This window comes from Clytia hemisphaerica, unplaced genomic scaffold, assembly GCF_902728285.1.
Source record: "Clytia hemisphaerica strain Z4C2 unplaced genomic scaffold, Clytia hemisphaerica genome assembly, whole genome shotgun sequence".
NCBI lineage: Eukaryota > Metazoa > Cnidaria > Hydrozoa > Leptothecata > Clytiidae > Clytia > Clytia hemisphaerica.
Window position 1 is genome coordinate 34,797 of NW_027103977.1, and position 17,425 is coordinate 52,221.

The following is a 17,425-nucleotide window of genomic DNA, read 5'->3' on the forward strand; positions in this document are numbered from 1 at the left end:
AACTCTCTTTAATGGTATGCTGTGAATGACGCATCCTTGCTTGTAGCGCCTATATTTTAGACAGATTTTGTTTATTGGGAGGATTTCGAGTGGTGGTTTACAGTGTTGTTTTCGTAATTCGAAAACTGAAAAACGCGACCAGTTGTATGAATATTTCAATTCATGCAAACTGGTTTATAAGGGTTTGTTAACAGAGAGGTACAGAATTTTGAGTTGGGTTAAGAAGTATTTGAGGATTCGAGTTAGTAACTCCTCTAACCTCCTTAACTCTTCTCCCTTTTGGTTGAGCTGAAACATTGCAACGTCTGTAAATTGCAAAGTTAGCTTTATTTTAAATGTATCTATTATCTTCTCACAGATCTAGATAATCAATATAAATATTGGATGCAAAGGATTTATTGACATGGATTTCCAGTTCAAAGCGATATCGCTGATTATATTATCTCTGTTCTTGCTTCAAGTGGAGGCCCATGGACGTAAGTTGACTTTTTACTTTGTTTATTTTCAAACACTTTCTCCTGCTGCTTCAAGTTGAAGATTTGACTTTAATACACCTTATCGGAGTTTTTGATTTTATTAAAAAAGCGATGCATTGTATATCGATCGATTGTATTTCAATAGAATTCCCTCGAGGAATTCCTAAGGGATTTCTATTGTAATACACTCGAAACAATCCCACAATGCATCGCTTTTTTAGAAAAATCAAAAACTCCGATAAGGTCTATTTAATCATAGTCATTATAAAAACACTGGTCTGGAAGGCTTTTGTCTCGTTTTATTGTTAAAAGATGAATCTTACGTACTAAAATCGATTTATTTTGCTAACTTTTTGATCATGTGATTAGAAAATAGACCAATCCCAAGAGGAGATTTTGGTAATGTGATCAAAAAGTATGCAAGTCGCAACTTGTCTTTTGTTTGTAACAAAAGAAAAAATAGAACAAAAAGCTAAAACAATACATTACCAGACCGGGGTTTTTTTATAATGACTATGATTTAATCTTCAAACCCTACGACGTTTGACAGGGAAAAACACAGAATACCCTTGAACGATGCTTTTTTGATCAAATATGTAAGATATTGTAGATTTTATCACTAGGTGTTTTGAGTCATATTCAGATCTACTTCTTACGCAAACTATGATAAAAAATGTGTCCCACTTTTTTCGAACCTTATCGGGCCATCGCTTTTGAAAGATAAAAAAATACATTCTTCTTCCCATTAGATGAGAATCATGGTGGTGAAGATGATAACGATGACGATATGATGAAAGCGATTGTGGAAAAACCGTTGAATGAGCTGGTCCCTGTGGATGAACAAGATCATCTAATGGACAAAACAATCATTCAGATCATCACCGAGTATGTCAATGATACCACTTTCAAAACCCTCAAGTCAAACATGAGTCTATCCATGCATCTTGTGGATGCGTTGAATAAAACATCTTTTGGGACGGTAAAATCTTGTCTGAATAGCTCTGATATTGATGTTAAGGATAGTCTGAAAGAAATCTTGGAAACTGTCGTCGAGAAATTTCAACTAAATGAAGATTTCAAAAATATGAAAATAATGAAACTAAAAGCAGCTGGACTTGGTGACTTAGTTGCTGGCATCTCTGCTAACAATTCTCTTGAGTTTTGTTCCAAGTTTTCAATGGTACTTAAAATGAATTATTCCAAACTTTTGGCACACGAAGCATCTTTGCGTACAAATTTGAACGCGACTGAATTCGAAAATGCATATCAGCATTTGAATGTCTCGTCTGCAATGTTGATGAAATTCATCCTTGCTCAATTCAACTCTGACGTCAAAGATGTTGCAATGCTCCGAGAAATGATCAAGAAACAGGTTATGACCACCTTCGATGAAAAACAAAATCTAAAGAAAACCGAAAAACTTTTTCCTCTGATCGAAAAAGAATACAATTTGGCATCTGACTTTGTTACAAAAGAGTTAGTAGATCTAATTGGCCTCAAAAATTTCATTATTGAGGCTTATAAGGCAATAATAATCGAGAAAGCCCCTGGTTACTACAACGACACAACATCTATTAAAGATCTGATTCTTGCAGCCTTACCTATTGATGGCATCATTGCAAACATCGTCGATCAGCCAATAGGAGTGGTCAGACCTGGAAAGTCTCTTTCAGATTATGAAGGTTTGAGAATACCAGATATAACTTCATTACATATAGGAGACGATCCAACTCATATTTCCAGTGGTCATTTACTCATTCGGTGGCTTTACGAGCATCGTAAATTTGGACTAACTGGAACAACCTTTTCTTTGAAAGCAAAATTTGGTGCAGTTAGCGGCTTCAAAGAAATTCCCTTCGTTGATTTCATATCCATCAAAGTAGCAGATTTCATAAAACTTTACCAACCTTTTAAAATTCCCACAAAAGAAGAATTCTTAGCTTTGGGTAAAAAGTCGTTCGCAGCAAATGGACCTCTAATATTCCCTGTCATCCCAATTAATATGATTAAAGAAACTACCTTGGCTGAGGATTTCAACGTCCAGCACTTTGCTACCACATTACAAACATTCTTTCAAAATAAAGATCTACTTGATGAAGTTCGTATGAATCAAGTCATCAAGTTTTTCCTGAAGAGATACACTGGCAAGTATCTTGAATCTCAATTTGGTCACGTGACTCTTGGAGAATTAGTTAGCAAGATTGCAACCACTCATGGACCTTCGTGTAAGTGTACAACTTCCATATTTTTTTTGGAGATGGAATTTGAAATCTTTTATTTTATTTAATGAATTTTTATTGCAATCTACGAAAAAATGTCCTGATTGAAAAAAAACTACATTGTACTTCTAAAGTCTGATTAGCAAAAGTTTGTCTAATTCCATCATTATTTCACTTGCCTTATTAGGTTAAACTCTTAAGGATAGAATTGAGTAATTATTTGGGAAGTAGATGCAAGTCGCTTTTTCAGGTTTTCAGGCCCGTTTGGAGAAAATGATTGTATAAAGGTATTTGTTTTCCAATCGAATAACTTAAAACAAGTTTTTTTGCGGGAACTGTTCTACTTTTTCCTTTCTATTTCAGTTCCAGCACTGGTCATTACTGGCAATATCCAGCAGGCTGTGGAACTTTGTGCTGGAAGTGGCACGAATTTCACTACGGACAACATTTTGGAAATCGCTCAAAAATGCATCGGCGTTAATTTCAATCGTCTCGCAATCATTGGTCAAGTCTCAAATCGGAATTTCTCGAAACTTGATTTTGATGGGGCAGAAAAACAACCTTTGGGTCACCTATTAGTTAAACTGAAAATGCAGGGGACAAATTTCCAAGAATCTGGAGGCAGCATTCGGGAGTTGCTGGTCATGTCTTCAGCGCCAAGTGGATTCCTACTTTCAACACCGATCAAAGATCTTGTCAACATCTCCGATCCACATACTGCCAATGTGACCATCATTGATATCCTTGGTGAGGGTAGATCGAAATTCGGCATGAACGAAACTTCAGATATCCAGCTATTGTTTGCATGGATGAATCATCCTGATTTACCGCACCAAAACACTTTACAAGATCTAGCGGCACATGTTGAGCAAAACGTGGAATCGATCGGGAAATTCTCATTGGGTGAGATTCTAAACATGATCAAAGCAATGGCTCATAAACCATTCGGTGTGAAGCTTCCGATCTCCCAATTACTTGTTGTTTGTAATCTAACAAGCAACATGACACTCGAACTCAAAACAATTACTGAAAAATGCATTCAAGACGATTCGATGTTAAACATCCTAGGATACCCGAAAATCAAATCATTCAATGTGTTGGAAATCTACAAACTATCTGGAGGAAAAATCAATCTGATAAAAATGCCAAATCTTCTCGGTATTGTGGACATAACTAACTATGGTTTTGACCAAATCATCAAACTGACGGCTGAGCCTTTAGTTCTTCTGGCACGTGGCAAAAATATTTCACTATCACAATTGAAAAATCAAACAATGGAGACGACCCTTATTCAAATTTTTGACGCTGACAAACAAATAATCCGGAAAGTATTCTCTGATATCAGTGAAGAAATTTATAAATTGGTAAGTTTTTGCTCCCCTTCATTTTGCTGTTACACTTTCACTAAACACAACATACGGAGTAAACATCCCCCTCCCCTTCGATGTTGATATTGAATATTATTAAACTCATTATTCTTGGTCTTGATTATATTTCATTCTGTTTGACTGTTTTTCCGGGGGTCATTAGGTTTGAGAAACATGAAGAATTAGGGCCCAACCTGTTTACGGACCTATTGAATTGCATGGTATCCCTATACGTAAGTCTATATGTATTTCATTCACTCATTCAGGTTTCTGAGACTCCATTAAAAGATCTTGTTGATGAAGATTCTGGACTAAAGAGTGTTCAAGAGCTCTACACTGGTTCCGTTCAAACGATGGCAGCTACCGTTTTGGCCAATGAGACGTCGACAGGTGCAATTGAAAAACATCTACCACGCTACGTTCTCTTGATCAGCAAGATGAAATTCCCACAATTGTTTCATGTTTACGAAACAAACACCGAGATGCTTCAAGATCACTCATTGGTTGATATTGTTCATCATTTGTTTGGAGACTTCAGTGCAGCTACATTCAAAAAAATCTTTGAAGTAGATGGTCAACAGTTTGGAAGATTACAAAAAGTCACTTTCAAATTAGCTATGTCGACACATCAACACTTACAGAAGCCTCAGTCACACGATGTCTCAACTTTATACAGTTTACTCAAATTTGCTGTTACAGTCGAATCAAGTCACTTTGACTTCCTCACAAAGCCAATTTCAGAACTCTTCAAATCTGGAATGAGTAGCAATTCAACCGTTGAAGATCTTTTGGGGTACAATACAAGTTACTCCAAACACATTCAAGGGTACATACCACAATCTTTCAAAAGCTCTGCAAAAAGTGATATTCTGAAATACTTGCTTGAAACTGAAATCATTACCCTGGCTGAAAGCTTTGGTTACAATTTGACACAAGTTGAAAAAGTGAACGTTGTTAAGTTGGTCCAACAATCACTTAAAGGTAACATTCGTTCATTTTATTTTGTGAATTTTCCCTTTCTTCAAATTTTCTTCTCGCCCGACTACTTTAGGGGAAGAAACATTTCGCGAGTATTAACTTTCGCTCATTCAGTTTTTTTTTCAAAATATATAATCTTTCGAGATTAATTAATTTTTCTCATTGTTTTTAACTTAGTTTTCACTAGTTGTTGTGAAACAGAGGACTGAAACCTGGCTTTCTTTTCTTTCATCAATCTAAAATATGTTTCAAAATAACTGTTTAAATTGCTCTAAAGAAAATTTCATGACAAAAGGCACATCTTTGGGAAAAGTATTTTTTTCGCGGGATTAATCGTTCGAATATTTGCCCGAAATTCGCGAAGATCGCGAAAGCTTCTTCACCTAAACAAGTACATGTCAGTTTTAAACTTTATGGCTAAGAGTTTATATTTTCACTGATCTTAAAACACAACACACTTACTTAAAAAACAACTGAAACATTTTTTTCTAGCGATGAATGAATGTGCCATCATCACCCAAGTTTGCCCACAGAATGGTTTCTGTATGAAGAAAGAGATGATGAAACCGTTCCAATGTCAATGCAATGATGGCTTCTCTGGTAATGGAACCACATGTGAAGGTATGATTTTTATGGCATTACATAAACACACAGACCTGGTGGGTGGGGGGTGGTTGATGATGCTTCCAAATGGAAAAACTGGCCAAAATATGGTCGTCAATGAAAAAGATCCAACCGGATCTGTGGGAAGAGGGTGTATAAACTGATTGAGATAGAAGGGGAAGAGGGCTAACGCCACAATAGTGCTTCATAGGGTATTAATGAGGACATATTTATCCTTTTTTTCTTTTCAGACGCTTGCAAGTCAAACACGTGTGGCGGAGACAATGGTGTTTGTATCAATGACGTCAACGGACCAGTTTGTAGATGCTCCAGCAAATACGTTTTTGACAAAAGTAAAGGGAAATGCAAATCTGCTAAACGCGTGATTAAGGTGACACATTATTTCCACAACTGAAAGTTCTTGGCTCGATTGAAATCACTTGCACATGTATACAAGCATTTTATGTATACTTTGGGTTCTTTTTTTAACCCCAGCATTGGGATAAATTTCACTAGAATTATTTTGAGACTGTGACCACAGAAGGATCTTCTTTCATAACGACACCCCTGTGTCACAGACCCGCTGGGACCCCAGCCCCACTGGAAAATCTGGCAAAAATTTCGTCCCAGGTAGGAAAATACCCTGGAATCTTAGCCTTATCATTGACTTATATTTCATCCCTACTCGAAATTAAATATTTAAAAGTTGCACTCCAAAACCATCCCCACTGGATTTTTTAGCCTTTGAACAATAGAATTTCTACCCCCATTGGGATTTCATAAGGAATTTTTATCTCCAATGAGGAAAAAAGTTCCACCGAGGCTGTGAGACAGGGGTGTATAACGAGTTAAGAATAAATAACACTTTTCTACTGGTGACTTCACATATGAAATGAATTCTCAATTTCCTTTTCAGATCAAAGGACTGAAATTCCGTGAGAATTACGACCCTGATTACGCAAACACAAAATCCAAGAAGTTTTTGAAACTGATTGAAAAACTAGAACCCATTCTTCTCAAAGTTTTACAAAAGAAATTTCCAAATATCACAAATTTCATCATTGTCTCTGTAACAAAAGGTAAATTACGTCATCCAAGTTGCTCCCAGTCCTTTTCTTTCTCTATTTCACTTCGCCGAAGAACACTGATGAATACACTTTCATTCAGAAAGTGTAATAACTACTGAAGATCCCTTTTTGAAGTAATGCTAAGACAACTCAGTTCCAACAGAATTTCTTAGCTGGAATAGACCTTTTCATAAATTACGTCACGAACATCACTTGTCTCGTATTCAAACAATTTCCATAGTGATTATGTCCCTTGAGACATTAAATGATTTTTTTATAAATAGAAAGTAGTTTTAATAAAATCCACTGGGAGTTAATCACCATGGCAATAATTTCAAAACGAAGCAAGTGATTTTCGCAACGTAATTTATGAAAAGGTCTATTGATAACCTTCATAATTGTTTCAAGGCAAGGAGTTGTGCGTTATGTTATTTATGAAAAGGCCTTTATTTTGACTGTCAGGGGGGAGGTTGATCCCTAGTTTCAAAGAAACTGAAATGGAATGGAAGCATAGCTTAAGCTGGCAGGTAATTCTTGATATTCATGACGTAATCTTTGACACGTAAACGTCCGAAAACACCAATATAAAGAAATAAACCGAAGCGTGAAGGTTTTAACAAGATATCATCATCATCACTCTGAAATGTTCAAAAACAGTTTTTCTTTTTTGAAAGGTTCCATCGTTGTCGACGGAGAAGCATTCACAGATGACGAAAAAGTCACACCAAGTTCAATTCAACAAACCTTTGTTGACGCTGCACAAAATAATGATACAGATCTCAACCAATTAAACCCAGCAACAAACTTCACTGCACTAGTAGATGGTATGGAGAAAACTTTTTATTTACTAGAAATTCATAACTATATACCTAAAGTGTTAGAAATCTCATTAATAAGACAAGCCGACAGAGTGTTATTAATTGGACTTTAAATATAACGCAGGGGTCTATCTTAAACAGGTTAATGTAATCTTAGCCCGGGGGTCCACGTAAGGTTTTTTGATAGACTAGACGATGTGATTAAGTTAGTTCACTCAAAATACTCAAAGGTTCAGCAATGAGAAGACAATAGTCTAATGTATTTGTTGACAAACGTTTTAAGACATCCCTACGTTACCTATGAGGGTAACAAATCCTGCATTACTAAAAAGAGACAAAAAGAACGTCAAATTTCGCCGTCCACAACCCCGACCTCTACGGATTCATTCCTCTTTGTTTATCATGGAAATTAACTACACATGGTTTAAAGAACGACAAATCACGCATGTGTGTTACAATGGCAGGATTTGCAAGACAAACCCACTGCTATTTCTCACATTTTTTCTTAAATTGCTAAAATTTTACGCATGCCCACTTTCACACACTGAAAGTTGAGATTTTTTTCGCCCATGATCACCATTTCTCTTCTTTCGTTATTTCAGAGGAAGACCCGTGCAAATCAAATCCGTGTGGCGAACACGCGACGTGCAGTGCAGTTGATGCAGCCACACATTCTTGTAAATGTGACAAAGGTTACGAAAGAGATGATAATGGAAAATGCAAAGGTGAATAGTCATTTTTTGTGCACCAACATTGAGTTCGCTTTGAAAACCACTAATCACCAAACAAGCATGCACAAATGAACCATATCTAATGAAAGATCTTTGAATTCATAGCTCTTACCCTTGTATTCATCACCTATTGACCTACAACATTAATGATTCTTTAGTTCCCACACTATTGAAACACCCCCTTCTCACAGAACCGATAGGAATTTTGCAGTCAGTGGGGTAAAAATAAAGGACCAAAACTCGATGGATTGATATTCCCATGCTATTTTATGGTTGGGGATTTGAATTTCGTTGTTTTTGAGCCAGAAAATTCAGTGGGGACGGAAAGCAGAATATTTTCCAGTGAGATTAAGCTTATCTGATTATTTTCACCGGTGGCAAAAGTTAGAGTATAATTTTCAACTTGGGACAAATACTTTGGCCAATTTGATCCTGGAACCGTGTTTTATCAAAAGACATTGGACTTATATCTGTAAAAAAGAAAATAACCAAGTTTTCCATGAACTTTCCCGTGCCTAATAAACAAAGGAGGGGGTTTGGAAGATAATTATAGACTAAAAACCTGCTATTCTGAGCAACACAAGGGATTCTTCTTTTGGCAGCTAAAAATATTTTCAAAAATCAATAAACGGGTGGGTCGGGAGGTCATAATAAAATCCGAGGGTTGAAAATTCGAGAAATTGAAAAACAGATAGACATGTGAGATTAAAAAAACTTACGTTTGCATTTTCAGAAGAGGATGATGATGATGATAATCTTGCATTGAAAGTGGCGTTACCAGTTTGTTTGATCCTTGCTTTGCTTCTCATCATTGTTATCGTTGTTTGCTGCTCCAAGAAGAAAGAAAAACAACAATACAAATCTCCCGGAACCGAGATGTCCGGAGCTGCAAATGCCGGCTACGATAATTGAAAATGATACTTAAATTTCACCAATTTACGGACATAGCTCACTGCGCTAATATTGTTAAGGGCAGATAAGAAAGTTTTGTATAATTATGACCCTACAAAAATGAGCCTCGTAAACGCCCTGGTATTAAATAACACCGGGAAAACCTAGCTTTGCACTACACTAAAGGGTTTTCAAATCCGAAAGGAGCTATCCAAGAAAATAACTTTCGTGGTTCAAGATTATCAAATCTGATAAATGAAATTTTCAATATTTAATACACATTTACATAAATTCTTCAGTCTTTTTTTTGGATTTTGTATATACATATCATCTTCTATTCATTTTCTATAATAATAATTTCCAAAAATTTCAAAAAATTTCAATACTGCATTTTTATTCTTTTGTTCTGTGAAGTAAGTTTCTTGTCAAGCCAGTCAAAAGAACCAGGATAACTTATTTGTTATGCTTTGGAAATTAAACAAAAATTATTTAATATGAGCTACAGTGTGCCTCGAAAAAAAAAACGGGGAAGATTTCATATAAATAAAAACCCATAAAATCATTTATGTTACCGAGTTTTTAATAATTATCATAAAACACCCCTGTGACACAGACCCGGTGGAAAAACCCGGAAATAAGGTGAATAGACTTCATACAAGTAAAATCCTTAAAACTCATTGTCTCCATGGACTTTAAAATGTGCTTGTCCAGAAAGTTTTTGTACATGGGGGTGGAGGAGATGACAATTTTTGGACTTCATTATATCACATAAATTATTTCTTGTTTTCAAAGCATTGATATAGTAGGGAAAAAATTCTCAACGTAATTGTCGATTTACTTCAAACCCGGGGGGGGGGCAGCTGGGCAAAAGGACCGACGGGTATGTGCGGGTCCTAAGGTTACCTTTTCCAATATGTTTAAAATGCACTTTAAGGGTCGGAAAAACTAGAGATGCAGTAGAAATTTCAGAAAATTCTTGAAAAATATAGATATTTTGACCAAAAATGCTAGAATTTTGACCATTTTTTGCACGAAAGGGATCGAAAATTTGGGGGAAAACGCACTCCAAGGGTATGATCTTCACTGATTTTTACTGCACTGTAAGGGTGAATTTTTAAAGCCAATTTTCGGCCCGCACATACCGTCAGTCCGCAAACCCAGTGCCCCCCTCCCCCGGGACTTCAAACCTGCAATCTTGGGGCCACCAGTATTCTGGGGGCCAATTACTGTAAATTCTTTCCGTTTTTTCCCTGTCACACTGTATATTACTTTTCGAATTAAAAGATATTTTATAAAAATCATCCAATCGATTCCCGTGATAGCGGAACAAACAACGTTCCCACTTTTCTTTTCTTCTATTTTTCCTATTGTTATTTACAAAAATCAATCAATTCCATGTCCGTACAATGCCGTTCAATTTCAGGTTCGTGTGAAGTTGGTTACTTCTTATAAAAATCGTGACAAGGTTGACACGTGCACCCCATGGGGACTGGAACCATCATTTGCGATCGCGGATGTGCACACACGTGAATCGATAAATGAATAAAAGCAGTCGCTTTACAACATTTGCATCGATTATCGATGCCTTCGATATCACCCATACTGGGCGTATATTGGGCGGTACTTTTGGAATGACAATATCCTTCACATCCATACCATGTTAATACATTTGGTTTACTACAAAGAGAATGTGTCAAGTTCAATGTGATTTTTTTCATTCGACATCCAGTGTGGTGGTAAAACCCCCTGTATGATCTCCGAACTGGATAGCCGGAATATGGACTCGATTGATATCGATTCGTTTCACTCATCATGAGCATTATCGATAAAAACACGAATAAAGTCGACCAAGACGAAGCCATCATTATTTTATAAAGTGATTTTTTTAAAAGTCAATTCGTTTCTGTCAATACTTTTTACATCATGTGAGGTTGCTTGTTGAGAAATATTTGATAACTATGAATTTTAAAGTTTGATCACAAAATACTTCTTTATGTATTTGATTGAAAAATTTCAACGTCTTTATTTCAAAAATAGGTCGACATATTGTGGTTTGTAGATAAGATCAATCACCGAAGAGTGACAAAGGAGAAAGTTATTTTATAGAGGGAACAAAGTAAAAATCAAGATAAATGCTGACGAAGGGGTATTTTATGTGGCATTCTTTCCCTTCGTAATATTTTCACATCCCTGTCTAAGTGACCCGTTAAGAATTTTAAATTCAAGCGGGGTAAAAAGAGATAAATTTTAATAGGGGCTGAAAATCACCTGTTTCTAATTAAGAGGTGGAAACTCCATGTTTAAAGCTTTCAAAATTTATTTCGCAGTCAATTGTGCCAGTATAGAGAAATTGTCTGAGTTACGAGGTGTATTGTCAACTCGTCTAACTTTGGTTTATTCGGTCCCGTTATACAATGCTGGCTGGTGAGGCGGTTCAACAATTTGTGGATATCGAGATTCTGTACCCTCTGTTCACAATTCTGGCGGTGACAGCACATTATTGATTTCAAATTGCTTACGGTTGTAGCCAACGTTGTCTTGATGAAAATGGATTCTCTGTTGGAAAGCACATCGTTGATTTCAAATTGCTTACGGTTGTAGCCAACGTTGTCTTGATGAAAATGGATTCTCTGTTAGAAAGATATCAATGATTTCAACGTAGCTGTTAATTGGGAAGATGCAAGGATATTATTAAGACCAAAACCATCGATTCGATATCAGTAACACATTCAGTGGAGTCTTTTCGAGAAAAGGTTTGCATTGATCTCCTAAAATACAAAAGGAACACAATATATAGATAGAAACATGGCATTTTCCCAAAAAAGATGAATCCTCCCCATTGGGGAATGGGTCCTACACCTTAAAAGTAGCAATTCCTCATTTACAAGTAGAAATGCAAAGGCGCTGTGTAAACCCCTGGTCCTGTGCACGCAAGCGTAGAATGAGATGAGTTTCAACTCACAACCGCAATGTCTGGTGTATCACCCACACTCTTTTATCAGGGTAGAGCGTGGTACCCAATTCCCCTCACATGGTATGGATTAACTCGGGTTAAGGTGTGTTCATTTGCCAAGTGAACTGTATGGTGATGAAATGGTCAAACGAAGAAGGAAAACGTGAATAAAAACCGTTTTACGCTGGATTGAATGTATGTGAAGCTTCACATACGAAAAATCATTTTTCGAGAATCAGACTATGCTAAGTTTTGAGCATCAACATAAACAATCCGGCTATTCCTGTAAAGATAGCTCAACAAAATCTAATAAAGCCATAATTTGGCCAAAATTTACCCAAAACTTTTGCTTGAAAATTTAGTAAACACATTTTGAAGATTACCATTTCACATCATTTAGTAAAAAATCAGGAGAAGATACAGAAACGATTGTGTACAAAACCCCAAAAATCCCCAGTTTTAGACAGTTTTAGCCCAAATTTGCCCAAAAAAGCTTTCTTCTGAAGATCGGGCTCCGTTAGATTTTGAAAATAAATATTTGACATCATTGCACAAAAAATCTTAAAAATACCTATCCATCGGCGAGATATATGCTAATTTTTCCGAGGCCAGAAAAAACTTTCCGGGAAAAACGGTTTAAGACACTTTTTAGTTAGTCAAGCAAGCTAGACGACTAATTCATACATAGTAGAAATAAAGCAAAAAGTAATAAAGGGAACAATTTTAGTCGCCTAGAAACCTTGTGCACTAACTCCAAATAAAAGAAAAGTGTCAATATTTGCAATTATAATTTTTTGCCGCTCAAAATAATTCTTGAGAAAAACATGTGTGTGGATTTGTGTATTGAAAGTTTTTCATTTGAGTTGATTTTGTTTTGAGAGTTTGTTATTGCTTGATAAATTGTTTTCTCGCTACGCAAGTTTCTGCGTAGCTAGCCCCTGTATCTATAAGGCTGGAACACCGGATTCTTCACATGGTGATAAATAACGAGATTGCTCACGAGAATTTTTAACCCGCGCGCGCAAACCCGCACCTGTCAATCATGCTTTAAACCTGTCAATCATTTTTTAGCTGCGTTTCTTTTCACTTGTGGTTCGAAAAAAGTGTTTGTAAGATAATAAAAGAAGACGAAAGTCGATTTTTATGCATTTTTTTTAGTTGAAAGTTTTGAAATACTGGATTTTCAAGAGAAGGGAAAGTCATGACTCTTGACTCTTACCCGCTAACCAGCCCGATCCATTTTGAAATATTGTACTTGAGTCAAACTGTTCTGTAGTCAAAATTTTTGTTTCTTAAAATTATAACGGGAATTTTCAAAAATATCAATAAGAGCTCATAAAACCAGAAAAAGTTTGGCCAATACTGACAAAATAACACAAACTTCACCTCACCGTATAAGATTCGAACTCTCAAAAACATCATTCCCATGTATGCCAGTGTTTCGCCTTATCAACTCGGCCACTCAACCTTTCACTGTTAACTAACAATGATTAATAGGACCATAATTTTATTTGCCATAATCTGTATAACTTTATTTACCCTGTCAAGGTATTAACTTCTTAAACAAATGATTTTAGATCGTTTCCAACATGCGGGAGCCGATCACTCATCGAGATTTTCAGGGGATTTTCATGACTCTTTAGTGGGACTGCAACAAACGGGCTGTCAACCCTGTAGAATTTCCATCTGGGGGGTTAGTAGCAATGAAGTATAAGCCCGAAGGGCTAGAAGTCAATCTCTTTGGTAGGATTTGAAGCCAACAAATCCTACCAAAGTTGCGCGGCCTTGAGCGACCCGCCTGGTTTTTACACAAATGACAGATTGAAACTAAAATTTACCGCTTAATTTTGAAAAATATATCACTCGAAAACAAAGGAATTGCTAGATTCAATCCGTCATCAAAAATACGGCGCATATTTTAAGGCTTCAATTTTTCTTGCCTGAGAAAGGTTAGAGATTGACCTCTAGCCCTTCGGGCTTGAAACTCAATGGTTAGTAGGCCTTAGTTCACTCTCCAATCTTTTTAAAGTCTCAAAAGACTGAGGAGAGGAGCTTTTCCTTGCATACAGTACCCATATACAGCAGACAGAATTCACAGAGCGTACACGCGCGGGCGATTAAACACGATCGCGCGGAATGCGGGTCAAAAAATTCCCGTGAGCAATCTCGTTATTTATCAAAAAGTGATTCTTCCAGTCGTTTATACAAACTAAATCCCGTTTTACTAAATCCCGTTTTATTATTATTAGTATTACACGCATTATAAACGACTCCAGTCTACTTTTTAGTTGGTGAACTTTGGCCTCGGTCATGCAAAAAATTAGAAAAAACTAAAGAAGCAATAAAAAAAAATCCTATTTTCAGGCGGTTGTTGGCACGAATTTGCCCATAGACTTTTTTTGTCAAAAATCGGGTTCCGTTACATTTTGGGTATTGCCATTTTCATCATTTTTCAAAAATTTAGAAGAAAAAAAACTAATGAGTCGATACCGATGAAAGTTCGTAACAGGCGGACGGAAAAACGAACAAACAATATGTAGGACCTCCACAGTAGGTCCAAAAAAGTTGATCACTATTTGACTTTAAAGAACCTCAAAACAAGTAAAAGCAGTCGTTAAGGTAAACTAGCAAGTGGATACCAGCCTTTATGCGTGCTGCTAACGTTAAGAAACAGACCAGAAATGAGATCCTCCAAATAAGAAGAACTAAAAGCTCCTAAATTCATTTTGAAATAAAGGCTCATCTGAAAAGTTATGAAGAAAATTTTCGAGCCGAGATGGAGATTGTAAAGGTCATTGAAAATTATTCCAAAATTTTAACCAGCCATAACTTTCATTAAAGTGCCACCGTTGCAAAACGAACACATAGAGTTGAATTTGCTTTCAAAAGGAATGGTATTAGCTCTACAGTAATTTTTGACTTCTCATCTGATCTGAGACAAAATTTAGTCTTCAAATGCTAACAAATGTGTCAAGGGAGTGATTTATTAAACCATTTAACCGGTATAAGAAGAGTGACAAACAAGTGCTCAAAATTGTGAGCTATTTGTCCAACTATCTTTAGGCGTGAAGCTATGAATACCAACCTCGGTCGCTTTAGGCTCCCTGCGATTGCAAAAAGCGTCAGGAATACTGAAGTAGAATGACCAAGAAAATGTTATGGTCAAAACAAAGCATTGTCAGATCGACAAAATCAAGACCCTCCATCAAGGTCAAACAAAAACGCGAACAAAGAATCATCAAGAATACAAAAAGGGCCTCTCAACTTCTAAAACAAAAGAAAGTCTAGGCAGGGACGGGTAGCCTAGTACAGTATACAACTCGGGAAGGGTAATAACTTATCTAAAACAAGCGTAGTCTGGATTTTTTGGGGGGAGAGGGGATGGCGCCGAAAGACAAGGACACAAAAAGGCGCCTCTGATAACTAATTTCGGCGTCCCTTCTGATAGAATTAGCCATTTCCAGCTAAAAACCTAAAGAAGTAAAAAAAAACGAAGACTTTTCGTGTTTGCTTTGCTCGCATAATTTTTACAAATAAGTTTTACTTTAACAGGGGGCGCTAAAATAAAATTTTTCCAAAATTGCCTCCTCAGTTTTGGTCGACCCACCACGCTACTGTATAAGAAGGAAAACTCTAAAATCAAAAGTTTGAACGTATACGAAAGGTAGACAATGTCTAGTAAAACGTTTCGATAACGGCGGAAAAATGAGCACATAGTTGCCTTGGTAGAAAAAGTTATTATTTCCTTTCCGCAATAACGGGAAATATATGACGTTTATGGCTTTGTTTTTGAGAAGTGATGCTTGTCATTCAAAATAAGCATTTTGTAATGAACTTTTGCTTAAATTCAATATACCAGTAATTGACCAGCAATTTAAGTAAACAATGAAAATAATAGTCGCAATGCTTTAATCGATACTATTTTGTTTTGTTCGTATGATAAAAAAAGTAAGAAAATGATTAGAAAGTGGTTGATGTTAAGTGCGGTTAGTTTCGTAACAGCTAATTAAGTTTTCGATGAGTTACAGTCATTCTCAATCAGACGGGAAGCTCGTCCATTACATCAGATAAAGGAACAAAGGCAAGGTGTTTCCCTTATTCGTGCTCAGAAGATTTTTTCTTCTTCTAAAAGGAAAAGTTGTTTCATTTGGTTGGTAGTGTTGAAGGCGTCAGTTTTATTTTGAGAGGTCTACAAATTTTGCGTGGTTTATTAATTGTATTTTTGTGGATTCATTTTTGTTGAACTATTTTTCTTTTCCAATTTTAGAGAAGAACAAAAAAAAAATCTTAATATATTGAAAATAGTTTGTAATATATATATCTAAAAACTGAAAATGACTGACAAAGGTAGATTATGGATCACATTACTATTAAACTATTTGGCGCTCTCGCAATCCTTTAATGTGGACAGCGAAGCCAATCGGTTGGAGTTCTCCATTAGCGGTGGTTCCGGTGAAGACAAATCAAGTTTCTTTGGTTATTCCATTGGTCTCTTCAAAACTTTAGCTGATGCAAGGTAATTTAAAGTTTGCAATTCTTCCAAAGTAGTTCTTCTCTTCGCTTTCATTTACTTTTAGTTTTATTTCATATCTCAAAGAATATTTGGAGCATAGAAAAGAAAATTCAAAAATCGTCCTCGAGAAACTTTTCCGTCATTTCATCATTGAAACAACATTAAAGTTTTTAATCAATCATCTACCTTGAAGCTAATTAAAATAGGATGAACTGAGAGGAAATTAGGAACACTTTAGGGTTTAACAAATTGACGAATAAGCAAAAAAGGGCAGAACTGACAAATAATCTCTGTAATCGAATACTAGCTCATGCTAGTAATCTTCACTTTATGGAAAAAACATTAACCATGGAAATGAGGCAATTAAAATTTCAAAAAGCTTTAAAGTAATCGAAGGTTTTTTGAATTTTGAAAAGCTTTTGCACAAAGGATCGTGCTAAGCTATAAGACCTTCTCTTTTTCAAAACATTGACCATTTGACCCTTTAGACCACAAAATAGTTTTATTAATCGAGTACAACTCGTATCTATTATTGGCTCTGACCACAAAAGTTTTAATGTAGCATCAGAAGTAATTTATAATATGGCAATATTGGTTTCACTTCAAGCCCTCATACCACAAGTTTTTAAAATGATGTACACGCGAACATGACCAATTAACCTATTATAAAGCTCGTGAGATAAAAGTAATTGCAACCAATTTTTCATTCATGCTTCAAGCACTGTTACATATCTTATGTAATGCTGATTCTTTTGAAAAAATTTGTCAATTGCAGAATTTTATCGCGTCTAACACACCTGGGGGTGACT

The 17,425-nt window shown here is 36.1% G+C and overlaps 1 protein-coding gene across 1 annotated transcript; it reads left to right on the forward strand.

Annotated features, from left to right (window-relative positions):
• Positions 1–356: 356 nt before the first annotated feature.
• Positions 357–9,244, forward strand: LOC136810814 (uncharacterized). Its single transcript, XM_067067405.1, has 10 exons — positions 357–476; positions 1,226–2,701; positions 3,059–4,059; positions 4,329–5,043; positions 5,533–5,661; positions 5,895–6,034; positions 6,560–6,722; positions 7,385–7,534; positions 8,131–8,253; positions 8,993–9,244. The coding sequence occupies exons 1-10, from the start codon at positions 404–406 to the stop codon at positions 9,169–9,171; spliced, it is 4,149 nt and encodes a 1,382-aa protein (XP_066923506.1). The 5' UTR covers positions 357–403; the 3' UTR covers positions 9,172–9,244.
• Positions 9,245–17,425: the final 8,181 nt, after the last annotated feature.